Source organism: Miscanthus floridulus, chromosome 2, assembly GCF_019320115.1.
Source record: "Miscanthus floridulus cultivar M001 chromosome 2, ASM1932011v1, whole genome shotgun sequence".
NCBI lineage: Eukaryota > Viridiplantae > Streptophyta > Magnoliopsida > Poales > Poaceae > Miscanthus > Miscanthus floridulus.
The window spans coordinates 132,071,891-132,086,202 of NC_089581.1; the positions used below are offsets into that span (position 1 = coordinate 132,071,891).

At 40.3% G+C, this 14,312-nt stretch overlaps 1 protein-coding gene across 3 annotated transcripts; it reads left to right on the top strand.

Annotated features, from left to right (window-relative positions):
* Positions 1-1,764: 1,764 nt before the first annotated feature.
* LOC136539711 (uncharacterized) lies at positions 1,765-8,116 on the top strand. 3 transcript variants are annotated; one of them, XR_010779740.1, is made up of 7 exons: positions 1,766-2,463; positions 2,556-2,607; positions 2,947-3,098; positions 3,175-3,288; positions 5,461-5,610; positions 6,883-7,017; positions 7,689-8,116. XR_010779740.1 is itself a non-coding variant. In XM_066531683.1 (6 exons), exons 1-5 carry the CDS (start codon positions 2,104-2,106, stop codon positions 5,608-5,610), a joined length of 804 nt encoding a protein of 267 aa, XP_066387780.1. In that variant the 5' UTR covers positions 1,765-2,103; the 3' UTR covers positions 7,689-8,116. The 3 variants fall into 3 exon arrangements, 2 of the variants coding, with proteins under 2 accessions (XP_066387780.1, XP_066387779.1); XM_066531683.1 differs by lacking the exon at positions 6,883-7,017 and having other exon boundaries at positions 1,765-2,463; positions 2,556-2,633; positions 2,997-3,098; XM_066531682.1 differs by lacking the exon at positions 6,883-7,017 and having other exon boundaries at positions 1,768-2,463.
* The last annotated feature ends 6,196 nt before the right edge of the window (positions 8,117-14,312 follow it).

Here is a 14,312-nt window from a genome sequence, read left to right on the forward strand (position 1 = left end):
CAGTATCTCTATCTAGGGGGCGTTTGCATCCACTGACTAAAGTTTAGTTGGTGTCATGTGTTCAGATACTAATAAAAAAATTAAATTACAGAATCCGTCAGTAATCCACGAGACGAATTTATTAAGCCTAATTAATCTGTCATTAGCATAGGTTTACTGTAGCACCACATTATTAAATCATGGACTGATTAGGCTTAATAGATTCGTCTCGTAAATTAGTTTCAATCTATGTATTTAGTTTCATAAATAATCTATATTTAATACTCCATGCATGTGTCAAACATTCGATAGGACAACGATTAAAATTTAAGAGACGTAACCAAACACCACCTTAACCTGGACAATCGTTGCAAACGTACAACACTACCTCTGAGTTGATGTCAAAAAAAAAAACCTTTGAGGGGTGATGATGGAAGGATTTCTGGATTTGCTTCACATGAATCATTCCCTGCCTGGATACCAAAGACGGTTCATTAGGAATTTCTTTTCTTGTCATACTTGTGGGGAACTTGGCGTGCCAAAAGGATGAATCGAATGTATGCAACTGTGTTGGGAACATGCCATAAGTTTTAAGGACCCTGATTAACCAGAACTCCCAGCGAACAAAATAAGCCATAAAGAATCCTCCAATTCACTGAGCGCGGAGCGCCCCTATACCAAAGAGCAGTAGTATGTCTGTAGCTAATCCGAATCCAATCCAAACTTCCGAATCCAATCCAAACTTCCAATATCGCATCGTACCTGCGCACCGGCACTGTCATGTTTTTTTTTTATCTCGGCACTGTCATGTACTCATGTGCTCCTAAATCCTTCGTGGCCAGCAAAGCCAGGCACCTGTTTCTGAGTGTGTCCAACAAAGTCCATTGGACATTCACCCTGTTGGCTTATACTGGAATTTGACTTATACTGATGTTTATGTTGAAATATTGTGAGAGAAAAACACTGTTCCATAGCTGAAAAATAGTTTCGAATAAGCGAATAGGGCTTTAGATCTTGCGGTGGTGGATAACCAAATCCTAACAAGATTGTGGCTAGTGCAGCTAGGTGTGCTCACTGCCGGCGCGGGTTCGATTCCCTGAATCGAACTCCTGTCTCTCAATTTGAGAATCTGCAGCCTCTCTCATGTGGAGCCATAGAGGATTGCGTGCCTACGAAATCATGGATGGTCCCGGATGATCTCTAGCAAGACGCGGTCTTCTTCTGTGTGTAGTTGTATGTCTAGCTTGTACACTTGTAGTGTGTGTGTGGGGTGTGCGTGTGTAGGGTGGCGTGTGCAAGTGTATGAACGGATAGTATCCCTATACCCAGACGGGAGGCTTAGGCTTGGTTTATTTCCTAAAAATTTTCACCCTAAACTATCACATCGAATCTTGCGGCACATGCATGGAGTATTAAATATAGACAAAAAAAAACTAATTACACAGTTTAGTTGGAAATCGCGAGACGAATGTTTCAAGACTAATTAGTCCATGATTAGCCATAAGTGCTACAGTAACTAACATGAGCTAATGATGAATTAATTAGGCTTAATAAATTCGTCTTGCAGTTTTCAGGCGAGCTATGTAATTAGTTTTTTTATTAATATCCGAAAGCCTCTTCCGACATCCTCGAAACATCCGATGTGACATCCAAAAATTTTCATTTTGCGAACTAAACACACCCTTAAAAAAAATTACAAGATCCATTTCCAGGTCTAGACACAGCCAGCCCCACATTCCTCCTGGGCTCCTGGCCCAACTCTCGCGTCTTCGCCGTGGCCCAAGCACCCCCACCACTCCCACTCACACACACTTCGGACCCTATCTATCCCTATCCTGACGGAGGCGCGAAGATCGGAGCGTGGCGGCGGCGCATCTCGGTGCGGGCATGCGGCTGGCCGCCAGTGCGCGGCGCGGCGCTATCTCCTCTGCGGCTCTGCGCAGTCGTGGCGGTGCGGCGGCGTGTGTCCCTGCTGTGCTGTGACCTACCCAATAACAGTGCCCTCGGACGTGATTCCTCGTCAGAGAAGCCGGTTCCAAGTTTGTTTCAGCGTTTCCGAATCAGCAGTAGCACTACAACGCCAGCCGTCGTCCGTCGAGCACTTGTAATCCTGTAACCATCGCCATGGCGCACGCGGCAGCCGCCGCCGCCGTGCCGCTACGTCGTCCGCTCCTCTTCCTCAAGGAGGCCCGCCTCCTGTCCTCACTCGCGGCCCCCTTACCTGGCCTCCGCCACCCGCGCGCCTTCCGTCCCGCAGGCCGCCCCTTGCCCTCCGATGCCGAGGACACCGACGATCCAGACGCCGGCGCCGGCGCCGGCGCCGCCGTGTCCTTCAAGAAGAGCCGCAACGAGCTGAAGCGGGAGGCCCGCCGCGCCGTGAAGTGGGGAATGGACCTCGCCAACTTCTCCCCGCCTCAGATCAAGCGCATCCTCAGTGCCGCGTCGTTGGAGCGCGAGGTGTTCGATGCGCTCATGCTCGTGAAGGTTCGTACATCCGTTCGTTCGTTTCCTCGACGACATTGTGGTGTGGTGCATCACCGGATTGGGGACATTCATGTGTAATTCTTGCTTCTCAGAAATTTGGGCCGGATGTGCGGGAAGGAAAGAGGAGACAGTTCAACTACATCGGTCCGTCTGTTTCTCTGATCGATCATGTACTACCAGCATTTTCTTATGCCGAATTATTGTGTTCTTCAAGGGGGTTGCTTGGTTCAGTAATGGAATTTGTTGATCCATGACATTTAGAGATTGATTTATAAGTGTTTTTAAGCTCTTCAATGGAAATATGGTTGGGGTATTTACAATTATATATAACATAATTTACCTAATATGTGTTGATACATGGATGCAAAAGTACTAAAGAAGTAAGGTTTTCAGAAATAGATAGAGAGACAGTAAAGAATTGTTGAGCTATATTCGTCGTATATTACCTTTTCATTTTATGTTATATCCATCCATTTTGACCAGGAAGACTTCTGCGCAATGCACAACCAGAATTGATGGATACTCTAATACAGGCTTCCAAGGATGGAGATGAGAGCAAGTTACATACCTTACTTAGTGAAGGTACATTGTTGGTGGAAGAGGAGGAAGTGGAGGACCTACCTGATGAAGAAGAGGTAGCCTTTTTGGTTAACATAACTAGAATGATAAAGACATAGCAAACACTGAACTAACCGTTCAGCATTTCTACAGGACAATCAAGAGTATATGAAAATTGCAGATAGATGGTTTGATGGCCTCCTTTGCAAAGACATTTCGGTTACTAATGAAGTTTACTCTGTCCATAGTGTTGAATTCGATCGTCAGGTATTGTCTGCACTTACATTTGATATTTGATTTGAAAATTTGATCAGAATGTTCATCCATGCATTGAATCGGCAGAGAAGAGATTAATAATGGGCGAATTGATACATTAATAATAATGGCTGACTTGTTTTTCATAGCACCGGTTTTTTCTGGGCTGCAGCTTAATTGATCTTGTGGCATCCTTTCTTAATTTTGTCTTCTAAGGTCTTGAAAAGCTTTACTGGAAGTAATTATTTGAGCCCCAGGTCAGGACAGCTATAACCTAACTAATAGGCAGGCACACTCAAATTAAAGTTATAAAACATTTTCCAAACATGTTTCTCTAATTGTTCCTAGCACCACTTTTCTATGCCTCTTATTGACCCATTCTTTGCTGGTAGTCTAGTATGGTTTGTCCAAAATACATGACTGAAATTAGTTTAAGAAGCCAGAATCCAACCTTTTCTTGTGCAAAAGCAGTTTAAGAAACAGACCATTGATCATTTTCTCTTGAATGAAATGGTAAAATTACTGTGGTCTTGTTGAAGTAGAGAGATAAAGTATAGTATTACAGGCAGATTCTGGTTAAAAAATGAGAAAATATTGAGTACACTCTGGAAATCAGGAATTACGTAGTTTCTTCCTGCTCAAAGAGCAGGAGTCTAAGGAGTCCTTACCTGTTTTTCATTACTTGCATGAATTTTGTTCAGGTCTTCAGGTCCTCAGTTATATTGGTCTGTTCATCCTTTCACGCAAAACGTACGGAAAATTGATAACTGAAATGAAATTGACCTTTATCCAAACAGAAAGCTATTGCTGAAACAAAGAAAATAGGTGATTCAAATGCTGGTTCACATTGGGGTAACTTTGGTGCAAAAGGTAGCCAGTTCGTATGGATGGAAAGATCTTCAGTAATGTTTCTAGAGAGCGGTAGACTTATACTGGGATGGGAGACTTAATTATTTCTTGATTGCTTTATTGAAGTATAATGCATGTTACTTTAAAGGGAAGGTTCATCTTAACTGACACAAAGATCTCAACTAAGGATCTAAACAATAAAGTACTCAATCTCTAAAGGACTCAGACTTATAATATATTTTCTGATCATGAAAGCTAATCTGGAACCATGAAGCCTCATTTGGTACTGTTTTTCCCAATAAGGGTCCACGAGAATAATCCATGTTAAGCGTGTTTAATTGCCTGATTGATTGTTTTGTCCTTATTGGCTATTGCCAAATAGCCTAAAAAGTAAATGCATGCTAGATTTCTTACCTGTGCCACAAATTTCAAACCTTGATGAGCAATCTAAATTTCGAGCCTTGTTGTATGTCTATCTAAAAGTCTTTTGTTGTTATTTAACCAAAGTTTGCATCTCTATTATGTTGGTGTATGTCACTGACATTATTGGCATGTGTGTTATCATTTGTAATAGAGTCATGCATGATTCAATGTAGCAAGTGTAACTATAAATTGTGACTAACAACCTCAGTCACTGAGCAAAACTGATGTTAGGTCTATATAAACAGTTAAGGAACAAGTGTATATCCTAGTTCAGGTTTAAGTATAATAATTGTAAGAAAGTAAATTACTGAAACATGAATGTTGTTATTTCATACTATATTGTAGATGATTGCTATGTTTTCAGGATGTTTAAGAACACGATTCTTATTCTGATGTAACATCTCAGTTTTCAGAACTTAAAGCAACAATAAACCTTTTGCTCACCCCCTTGATCCCTTTGAATTATGCAACATGGTTACTATGATCCCATATGGCCATATGGGAAGCATGGTTAGTAGCATTGTGATCTTTAACATTGTTCTGCATGAATCCAGTAATAATAGTGTTTGTGTTGCAATGTAGTATTAATTAAACTACGTGTAATGCTGGTTGTATATTTCTTGGTGCTGTGGTAAGTGAGACCATAGACTTGTGTTCTTTTCTTCTTGAGCCTTCTTATTGGTTGTGCTTTGAGTATGTCAAAGATGAACACTTCTAGTGCTGAAGCTTAATGCATCCAACATGTAAGACTGGTGTTTGCATCGAACTCTAAAACTAAACTTTCTCATGAATACCTATTGAGGCATTTGGGATGCTCTTGCACACCTAAACTTACTAAAACAACTGAGTCAACTGCATTTGTTCTGGCTCAATGTTTGAGGTTCTTCAGTTGCTCTAACATTTTGTCAATAGGAACTGCGAAAGCTTGTGAAGAGAGCTCACATGGTCCAAGAAAGCACACACAATAAAGATGGGGAAGATTCTAATGTGAAGCTTTCTGGAGCAAAGAAACCACTTATGATGTTCCTTCGTTCCCTAGCAAAGGAGGCTTATGCTGCATAGGTGAGCTACAAGTTATCCTTGATAACTTCTTGTATCCTTATGTGTGAAATTGTAAAAATTACCTCTATATTGTTGCACAAATACTACTTTGGAGAAGTACTACCCAAATAGCTGCCAATAGCAAAATGGCCTAGCAATTTTTCTGCAACTAACCTGTCCTGACATAGCGGAGGCCCTAGGTTGATTCTCTACTCCTAAAAAGAGTAAACTGGACCCGTTCACAGACTGTGGTGAAGCTGCTGTGCGATAGGCTCCCTCCGATTTCCTGTTTGCGCCGACATGTTGGCCAGCCTCACGTCGCCTGGCACTTCCCTACGGCCCTCTGCAACCACCACCTCCTCTCCATCCGTCGCCGCCCACCTAGCGCCCGCTGTGCCGTTCCCAGATGGCATGCCCCGGCGTCCCACCGCGCCGCTCCTAGCCGTGGTTAGGAAACCTGTTTGCTCCTCCGGCCTCCCTCTATGGATCCCTTTTCACCCTCTGCCCATGTGTCGAATGTCGACGTCGTTCCCCTCACGTGACCATCTCGCGCCGCCGCAGATCGGCCCCAGGGTTGGGAGGGGAGAGGGGGAGAGTCCTCTTCCCAAGCCCGTCCTGCGCACCACCGTCCTCCCGTGCCAATGTCACACCACTGTAGATCGGACCGGTGTGGGGGTGAGAGACCTCATCCTGTGCCCGCCCCACACCACCGTAGATCTGGCCGAGGGTGGGGCGAGAGGTGCTTGTTCAACGATGTGGACGCTGTGTGGTTCTCCGCGACCTGGCGGACACACTCGGCTGCAACAATCGGCGGCTCAGGCATTGCTTGGGCGCGGGAACAGTGCGTAGGGTTCGTCTGCCTTCCTTTCCGTTCGTGTTGCCCAGCCTCCTCCTAGCCCTCAGGCGTGGCTGTCGGCGTAATGGCAGTAGGCCAACTTTCATTGTATGCCACCCTCGTGCCTTAGCGGCAACAACAAGATTGTGAGATTGGTGTGGACATGGCACAGGCAAGTCAATTATTCAGCTGATCCAGTTGATTTCTGTCCCGTCCCAGACTCCCAGTGCCTCATTCACCAGGTATGCAGGCCTTGTGCTTGATGATTTGCCTCTCTGAACTCATGTGGCGATCACCGTGTGCTTGATGATTTGCCCATGTGAACTCGTGGTGTTCCAATGCATATTTTAATTACTGGCCAAGTAACCACACCTAGGTTCAAATAAGGACAAATTTTGGATCCAAATCTGGAAGAAGGGAATGTGTAGGTGTCTGGTAACCAGGTCAATCAAACATAGGAGTATGAACAAAGAGCTGGAGTGCTGCAGCGATGGACAAGAAGAGCGAGAATAAAGAGCTGGAGTGCTGCAGTGATGGACAAGGAGAGCGAGAGATACGTCTGTCCTGTGTGCTTGCAAGTCTACTGAAATGAGGTTATATATACAATTAAATAGGATTAGCTATCTAAAGTTCTGTACTTACCTGTCAGATATATTACCACTGAGAGGTTCCTTCTTCTGAAAAGTAATAAAGAATTCTTCATTGCATTAAGTTTCGAATAGTGTAGAATGGCATTAGAATTAATTCTAATTAGGACTTTTCCCCCAGTTGTGCATTCACATTTAATTTGTTCATCTGATTTTTCTATATGCTGTAGATTACATATGTTATAAGCAACAGTTACAACTCTGCAACATTTGATATACTACTAGATGGTGGTGGTTGGAACATTCCTTTTTTTTTCTGAGAACTGAAACAAAGGGCACACATTTCTGCCAATGATATATGGTTCATAATGTATGGCCTTTCTTGGCATTTCTCCTTGCTTAATCTTACAATGTATCAACTAAAACTGATTTAATAAAATCAGTAATTCAACAAGAATTGAAACAAGGGACACATCTTTTTGTCAGCATTTCATAGTTAATAATTTATGGTATTGCTTAGCAATTAGCATTCCACTTAGATGACCTTACAATTCATGAAATAAAACTAATCAAATATTTTCCTGTGCCAATCTATGTCATAGCTGAAAGTGGGCATCATCGTGTGTGCACAGTAACTGTCAGTAATAAGCTGACATGTATTGGTTTTCTATTTTCAGGTTCAAAATAGTTGTGCCGCAGCAAATGAATGCACACTTGAAACTGACAATTGGGCTGAATTAGTTGCAAGCTCTGATGATAAAGCTACCAAAGCATTATGGACTTATGGTTTGAATGTTATTTTCCTATGGTTACAACGCTCCTGGTTTCTAATAGCTCATTTGTTCTGTCACCGATAAACTTTGCTGAAAATTCAATAAGCAGAGTTTGAACCCTCCAAAAGTTTCCCTATATGCCTCTAGCCTAGCGTTCCACAAGAAGCAGCAAGCTTGGTTTCATGAACTTGAATGCTTTTTAAGTCATAGCTAATCTTAAGTTAATGCAATGATGTAATCACTTTGCAATGGAATATTGAGGAAGACATGCCATGAGGTGGAAGAGGGTGAGTGTGCATGGCGCTGGATGCCTTGAGGTTGTTTCCTACTTATTCCTATGTCTCTTTTCTTATACGATTCTGAATGTAACTAATCACATTAGGGAAAGTAACAAGCTTGTAATGCATAGCTAACTTTCATTTTCCACAGCTCCACTTGTGGATTCAAATGCATCACTCTTAAATGGATTATTATTTTTCTTACTTCCCTTATGCTAAAAGTTACGCAGCTCCAGTTAATTATACATGGGAACTGGTTTCTAGTTTTCTTTTTGAAAATGATTTGTAGATTTTTACTATGGTTAGGATCCATTTTTTAGTTTCCCTCATTTTTAACTTGTATCTTTAAGTGAACTTTTACTACTCAACTGGCTGTGGAAGAAAAATGAAATACACACATTTGCACAGGTGCGATGATTTAATAAATTGTTGAGTTGATTCTTTAATATTATTCCCTCCATTCTAAATTATAAGACATTTGATATATAGTTTTAGTTAGGTATTTCAATATACAGTATGTCTAGATACATAGTAAAGTATATAAAAAAGCCAAAATATTTAGATAGAGGAAGTACTATTTAGATAAATCGCTACTCCATTTGAAATTAAAAGGTGTGAGATAATGGATAATGGCAAAAAGAGAAATCTAGCCTAGGATGGGACATTGTCAAGCCAGCTTCTCAATGAAAGTTTGGTACATGCCAAATCGGGTTTGTCAACTACAACTACAAGGCACGTTGCTGCCAAAGAGAACTCCTAGAATGCAAGTTCATTGTTGGAATTGGAATTTATTTATTATAGATGTTGCTTCATCCACGCAATTAGAAAGCTTTGGCAAGGCAGATGCTGGTACGAGTTTCGGTGAATAAGATTAGGAAGAATGGTTGTTTTTATTGATCTCTGAAATATATTTATACTAGTGAAGAGGTGTCACGAAGGGACACGACTGTTTCTAAAAGACATGCCCTTTGAAACTAAAACTAACCGTCTAATCATATCTACTAATCCTATCCACTAATTCTGTGATGGATGAGATCACTCGTGAAGAGATGCATGTTCGTCCGTTCGCGTATAGGTGTCGTTTTATAACACTTCCTCTTGATCGAAAAACCCTATAAGGAAAATCTGAGAAATATATGGATATGCCATAAAAATTTCTTTAAATCTTATTGGAAAATAAAGAGAAAATAGCATATTTGTTTGTGTGGTTTAAATAAACCACTATGTCATTGGTATCCCATTAAAAACTCAAGTGGGAAAAAATATTGGAGATACGACATAAAGATAACTCCTCCAAAAACCTTTTAGGAAAAAATACGAGGAGCAATATAAAGTGATATGCCGCTAAAACTCCTATAAAATTTATTAGGAAAATTAGGAGAAAATATGATGACATATTATTGGTATTGCCTCTTGGGTAACTCACATGAAAAACCTTTTCAGAGAAAAACCATGGATGAGTTGTGAGGGCAACGTGTCTCTGATATTTCCCACAAAAACCCCGCTGGGGAAAATAGAAAATATGACACATACTTATGTTAATATTATCTCATTAAAAACTTTAACAAGAAATCTTGTGAGTAAAACTTGTGAAAGAAAAGAGTATAATATGATACTGGTACATGTTAGCATCTAAGAGATGTCTCCCCTTGATCCTTGCAAATTTCAAAGTCTTCACATACCAATCTTGTGTATAAATTTTGAAACATAGATGTTGGTAAGGACTTAGTAAATAGGTCAATGAGATTATCGCATGACTTGATTTGCAAGATGTTTATCTCCCCTGCTTTCTCGTAATTTATGGGGATAAACCAGCTTAGGGGCAATATGCTTAGTGACATTAATCTTATGTAACATGTTTGTATCTATGTAACATAAGCGAAATTATCTTTATAGATAATTATAGGTTATTCAATCAAACCATTACCACATGACTATTATATATGGTTAATCATTCTGTGAAGTCATACACATTCATGTGATGCCTCATATAGAGCAATAATTTTAGAATGATTAGTAGAGGTCGCCGTCAGAGTCTGTTTAGAAGACTTCATGAAATAGTGTACCTCCATGTAAGAATACAAATCCTGTTTGAGATTCATAATTATGGGGACCAGATAAGGAACTAGCATCCGTGTATCCAGTCATATTTGGATCATGATTTCTCTTAAAGAATAAACCAAGATCCTTTGTGTCACTAAGATATCTGAGGATATGCTTCGCACCCGTCTAATGACGGTGAGTTGGATTTGTACTATGTCTAACTAGTATGTTCACTGCAAATGCGATATCAGGCCTGGTGCAATATGCAAGATACATAAGTGCTCCAATGACACTAAGATATGAAACCTCGGTCCCAATATATTTTCTCTAATATCACGTGGTCTAAATGAATCTTTCTCTATTTCTAAAGAAGGAACAACCATCAGAGTTTTGTTATGATATGATTTATCTATATTGAATTTCTCTAATATTTTCTAGATATAGGCTAATTGATGCACTAAAATCCCTGAAGGACGGTGCTCAAGCTGTAAGCCTAGGCAATATTTATTTCTGTATATAGGCTGATTGATGCACTAAAATCCCTAAAAGACGGTACCCAAATCCTCCATCTCAAATCCACGTGATGAAAATTATATCTCAAATGATTGCATAATTATTTCTATATCATGATGATATCAAAATAATCAGTATACACAATCATGCTTAATTATACACAATATATGTTGCGATTTGTACTTGGATTCAGAATGTGAAATCCATTGGGACTTATACGTCCGAATCAATCAAATTTATTTGATCTGCCAATTATTGAATTTGAAAACTTAATTTTCACACATACCATGGAGTATGTTATGCTAGGTCTCTGTGTGAAACCATATGCTACAAGCTCTCATTGTTCACCACCTTGCTTCTGAAAAGAAATAATGTGAGAGAAGACATTACTATGGTAATACTTCTCATCATTGAACAAGAGCAATTCTCCTTAATTGCCACCTTTTAGTTTGACCAAATTAGAGTGTGAAGATACTCTGCCTAGGACTTTTGGTCTAGATCTAGTAAGATGAAGAGCAATCTTTGAGGAGTTTATGTCACGACAATTTGTAGTCTTTAAATGATTGATTCATTGCTTGGAATCAATATAGCATGTGAAAATATTAACCCTTTTGGACTTCATGTCATTTCTCATACGGAGTTAGGATGTTTCGATGTCCCAGGATCAGAATTTGGGTGCACCATTAATCTGGGTGGATTTTGATCTAGGTTTTAGATGCTCATCCATTTGGGTGTCTACTAACTTGAGGTTGGCTTGGACTTACTAATACATAGGATCTTGTCCTCAGTATCCTCGGACGTTTACTTGGAGCATTATTCTTAGGAGCGGACGTACTTCTTCTCCTCTTCTTAGGAAGTGGGAGTTGAATGGTTTTAATTGGTACCTCCATTCTTTCGGGCGTATTATGAGCAGGATAAGAGGATTTTGTGATACCTTATTATTAGTAAATGCTTCTGACATGTTCTTTGCAATATGATGCAAATATGAGATGTTCTGAATGATTAGGTTTAGATTCTTTGGTACGTGAATGTGAGGATTGCTCTTTTGATTCCTAGTATTCTTTGTGTGGTATAAATCTCCCCCAAATGCCTGGAACTATCCTCAAATTGTGATCAGCATACGGGCAATGTATAAATCCCCTGTAGAGTTACCCTATTGAGATCCCTAATGTCCATTGGTATGCTTGGGTGGTGATATAGGTATGTGCAAACATACTCGATGCGCATATGTAAAATGTTTGGTTGTGGCCAAAGTTCCACATACGTACTGCAATGGAGGGGGTTGTATAAGTGTAGTTTGATGAATTTGAATTAACGATGCGGTATGTAAGGCCGCATGAAAACAACTTAGTGCTGGTAAATTACAATTCTATTTTAATATGTCATGCAGTTTGATTCTCAATAAGAGACTTAATCAAACCATTATTGATATGGACATAAGGTACTTGATATATAGTACCCAAAAACCAAATAGTTCCATATAAAATGGATTTGATCCCGCGTATAGGATAATTTGCTCTAAATTGAAGATTTCGAGCAATGAGTTTGGTATAGTGATGGTTCTCATGACTAAGAGACACACCTGGGACTATATTATGGATGCATAAATGTGCAATATATAGTACCTTTATGGTCCATAAAATGGTAAATAGAGTCACATGTATGTTTTTAAATTTCTTTAAGAAATTTAGTGGCTCATATTGATGCTACCATCAATAGAATTGACAATAGTTCTCACGCTATCTTTTTAGTTAAATAACCAAGGCAAATGTGTCAAGTCTTGTTGACATCAAGAGAGAGAATTATTTGTACGCAACATTGGATACATGTTATGTATGTGTAGTCAAATCCAACTGAGGATGTTTTGTTTAAGTATTGTCATATCCGTTGTTAAGAGAAAATACTCCTCTTAGTTGTCATCTTGGGGTTTCCATATGAAAACCACATTGACGGATATCTCTATAATTTTAATTAGGTACATTATGGAATCATAATACAAGAATGGATCCATGATTATTATTTGAGTACCAATAGGGAGTATGATAGTAGCATGACCAAAGCCCACTATCATGACATCGCGTCAAGCGATTAACAAAATATTTCCTTGTCTCTATGTAAGAGTTTATGAATATTTTGCTTCTCTATGTATAGAGTTTATGGTGCAACTATCCACTAGGCAAAATTCCTCTTTGCATTTGGATTGACTCCCGTATAAGTTTATATATAGCATGCAGAATATAATGACATTCTTTGCAGATATATAGATGTAAGTGCAATCAAGCCCTATTGTGGGTTTTGGTATTGATGACCACCAAATTAGAGGACTAATAAGATTTATCAAGATGACAAGCAGGGAATCAAAGAATGAGGATGATGTACAGGTTGCAGGTGTCCTAATTACAAAAGGTGGCCAGACCTAGCTCAAAAGAGGTTTAAATTCTTTTGTGTTTTGAATTTGAGTTTAGAGAAAACCGTACTATTAAGAGGGATTTTAGGACAGTTGGTCAACTGTTGAATCAGATGCTCAAATTCATAGATCTACATCCTCCCACCTAGTTAAAACAACCAACTAAATTTGATATCATATTATCTGTTTTGGCTAGGGCAGCAGTGCCACCCTATTAAGAGCGGCAGTGTCGCCCTTAACTGATCGTTGGGCTCGGGGGGTATTTATACCCTTCAGACCCGGGCCACAACGGTCATCTTCTCCACTGAGTCATTCTGCTTGAAAACAGATAGAACCAAAGCTCACCTCTCTCCTCCATTATTGCTCCTCCATCCCTCAAGCTAATCCTTGATTCCAACCATCAAAACTTGAGAGAAAAGGCAGCAAAACTCGATTGGAGAGAAGATCCACTGATTCCCAAAGTCTAAGAGCATTTGGTTCGCGTTTGGCCAGCGGTTCTAGGATTTATTACTCTTGGAGCTTGCTCCTAGCCGGCTAGGCGTCGCCCTTGTGCTTGCCAACTTGTGTGGCAGCCTTGGGAGGTTTGTAACCTCATTCAAAAGCTAAGAAATCACCCCTCACTTCAAGAGTTCACTCTCTTGATTTGAGAACGAGGGTAAGGCAAGCCTTGGTGGCAAGCTCAAGCCTTTTGTGGCTTCCTCAACAATGTGGACTTAGACAAACCTTAGTGGTGAGCTGAACCACGTGATAAATCTTATGTTTCGCATGCTTCATCTTTACTATACTTGCAGTTCATCTTAGTGCTAGCGGTTCTAGGGTTTAGTTGCTCGATTCATTGTTGTGTGAAGTTTCTGTGGTATCCAGTCTTTGAACTGGATCTTGGCTTTATATTGTAGGATTAAGCAACTAGTGGGGTCAGGTTTATATCTATTAAATCTCAACTGTGTTAGATCATTTTCATAGAGCGGCAGTACCACCCTGTAAGGCCGGCAGTACCGCCCTCTGTTCTAATAGAGTTTTGAGTTGAATTTTTATAGGCCTATTCACCCCCCTCTAGGCCTTCTTTATCTTCGTGTAGATCCTAAGTGATATCAGAGCGAGGTTGCTTCGTATATGCTTCACCGCATGAAGTATGAAAGAAGGAGAAGGTTTGAAGAACATTCGCGTTGCGGACGCAAGTGGTGTGCACGTTGAGGATGTCGGCAGCAGCAGCGAGTTGTCCATGTCCACAGCAAGTGATGCCACCATCAAAGAACCCAAGACCACCGATGCCAAAAGAAGAAAGGC

Coding starts and splice junctions, on each gene's coding strand:
- LOC136539711 (XM_066531682.1), top strand. CDS start 2,104: ATGGCGCACGCGGCAGCCGCCGCCGCCGTGCCGCTACGTCGTCCGCTC. Junction 2,608..2,946: donor GAGACAGTTCAACTACATCG/GTCCGTCTGTTT, acceptor CATTTTGACCAG/GAAGACTTCTGCGCAATGCA. Junction 3,289..5,460: donor GTGTTGAATTCGATCGTCAG/GTATTGTCTGCA, acceptor TTTTGTCAATAG/GAACTGCGAAAGCTTGTGAA.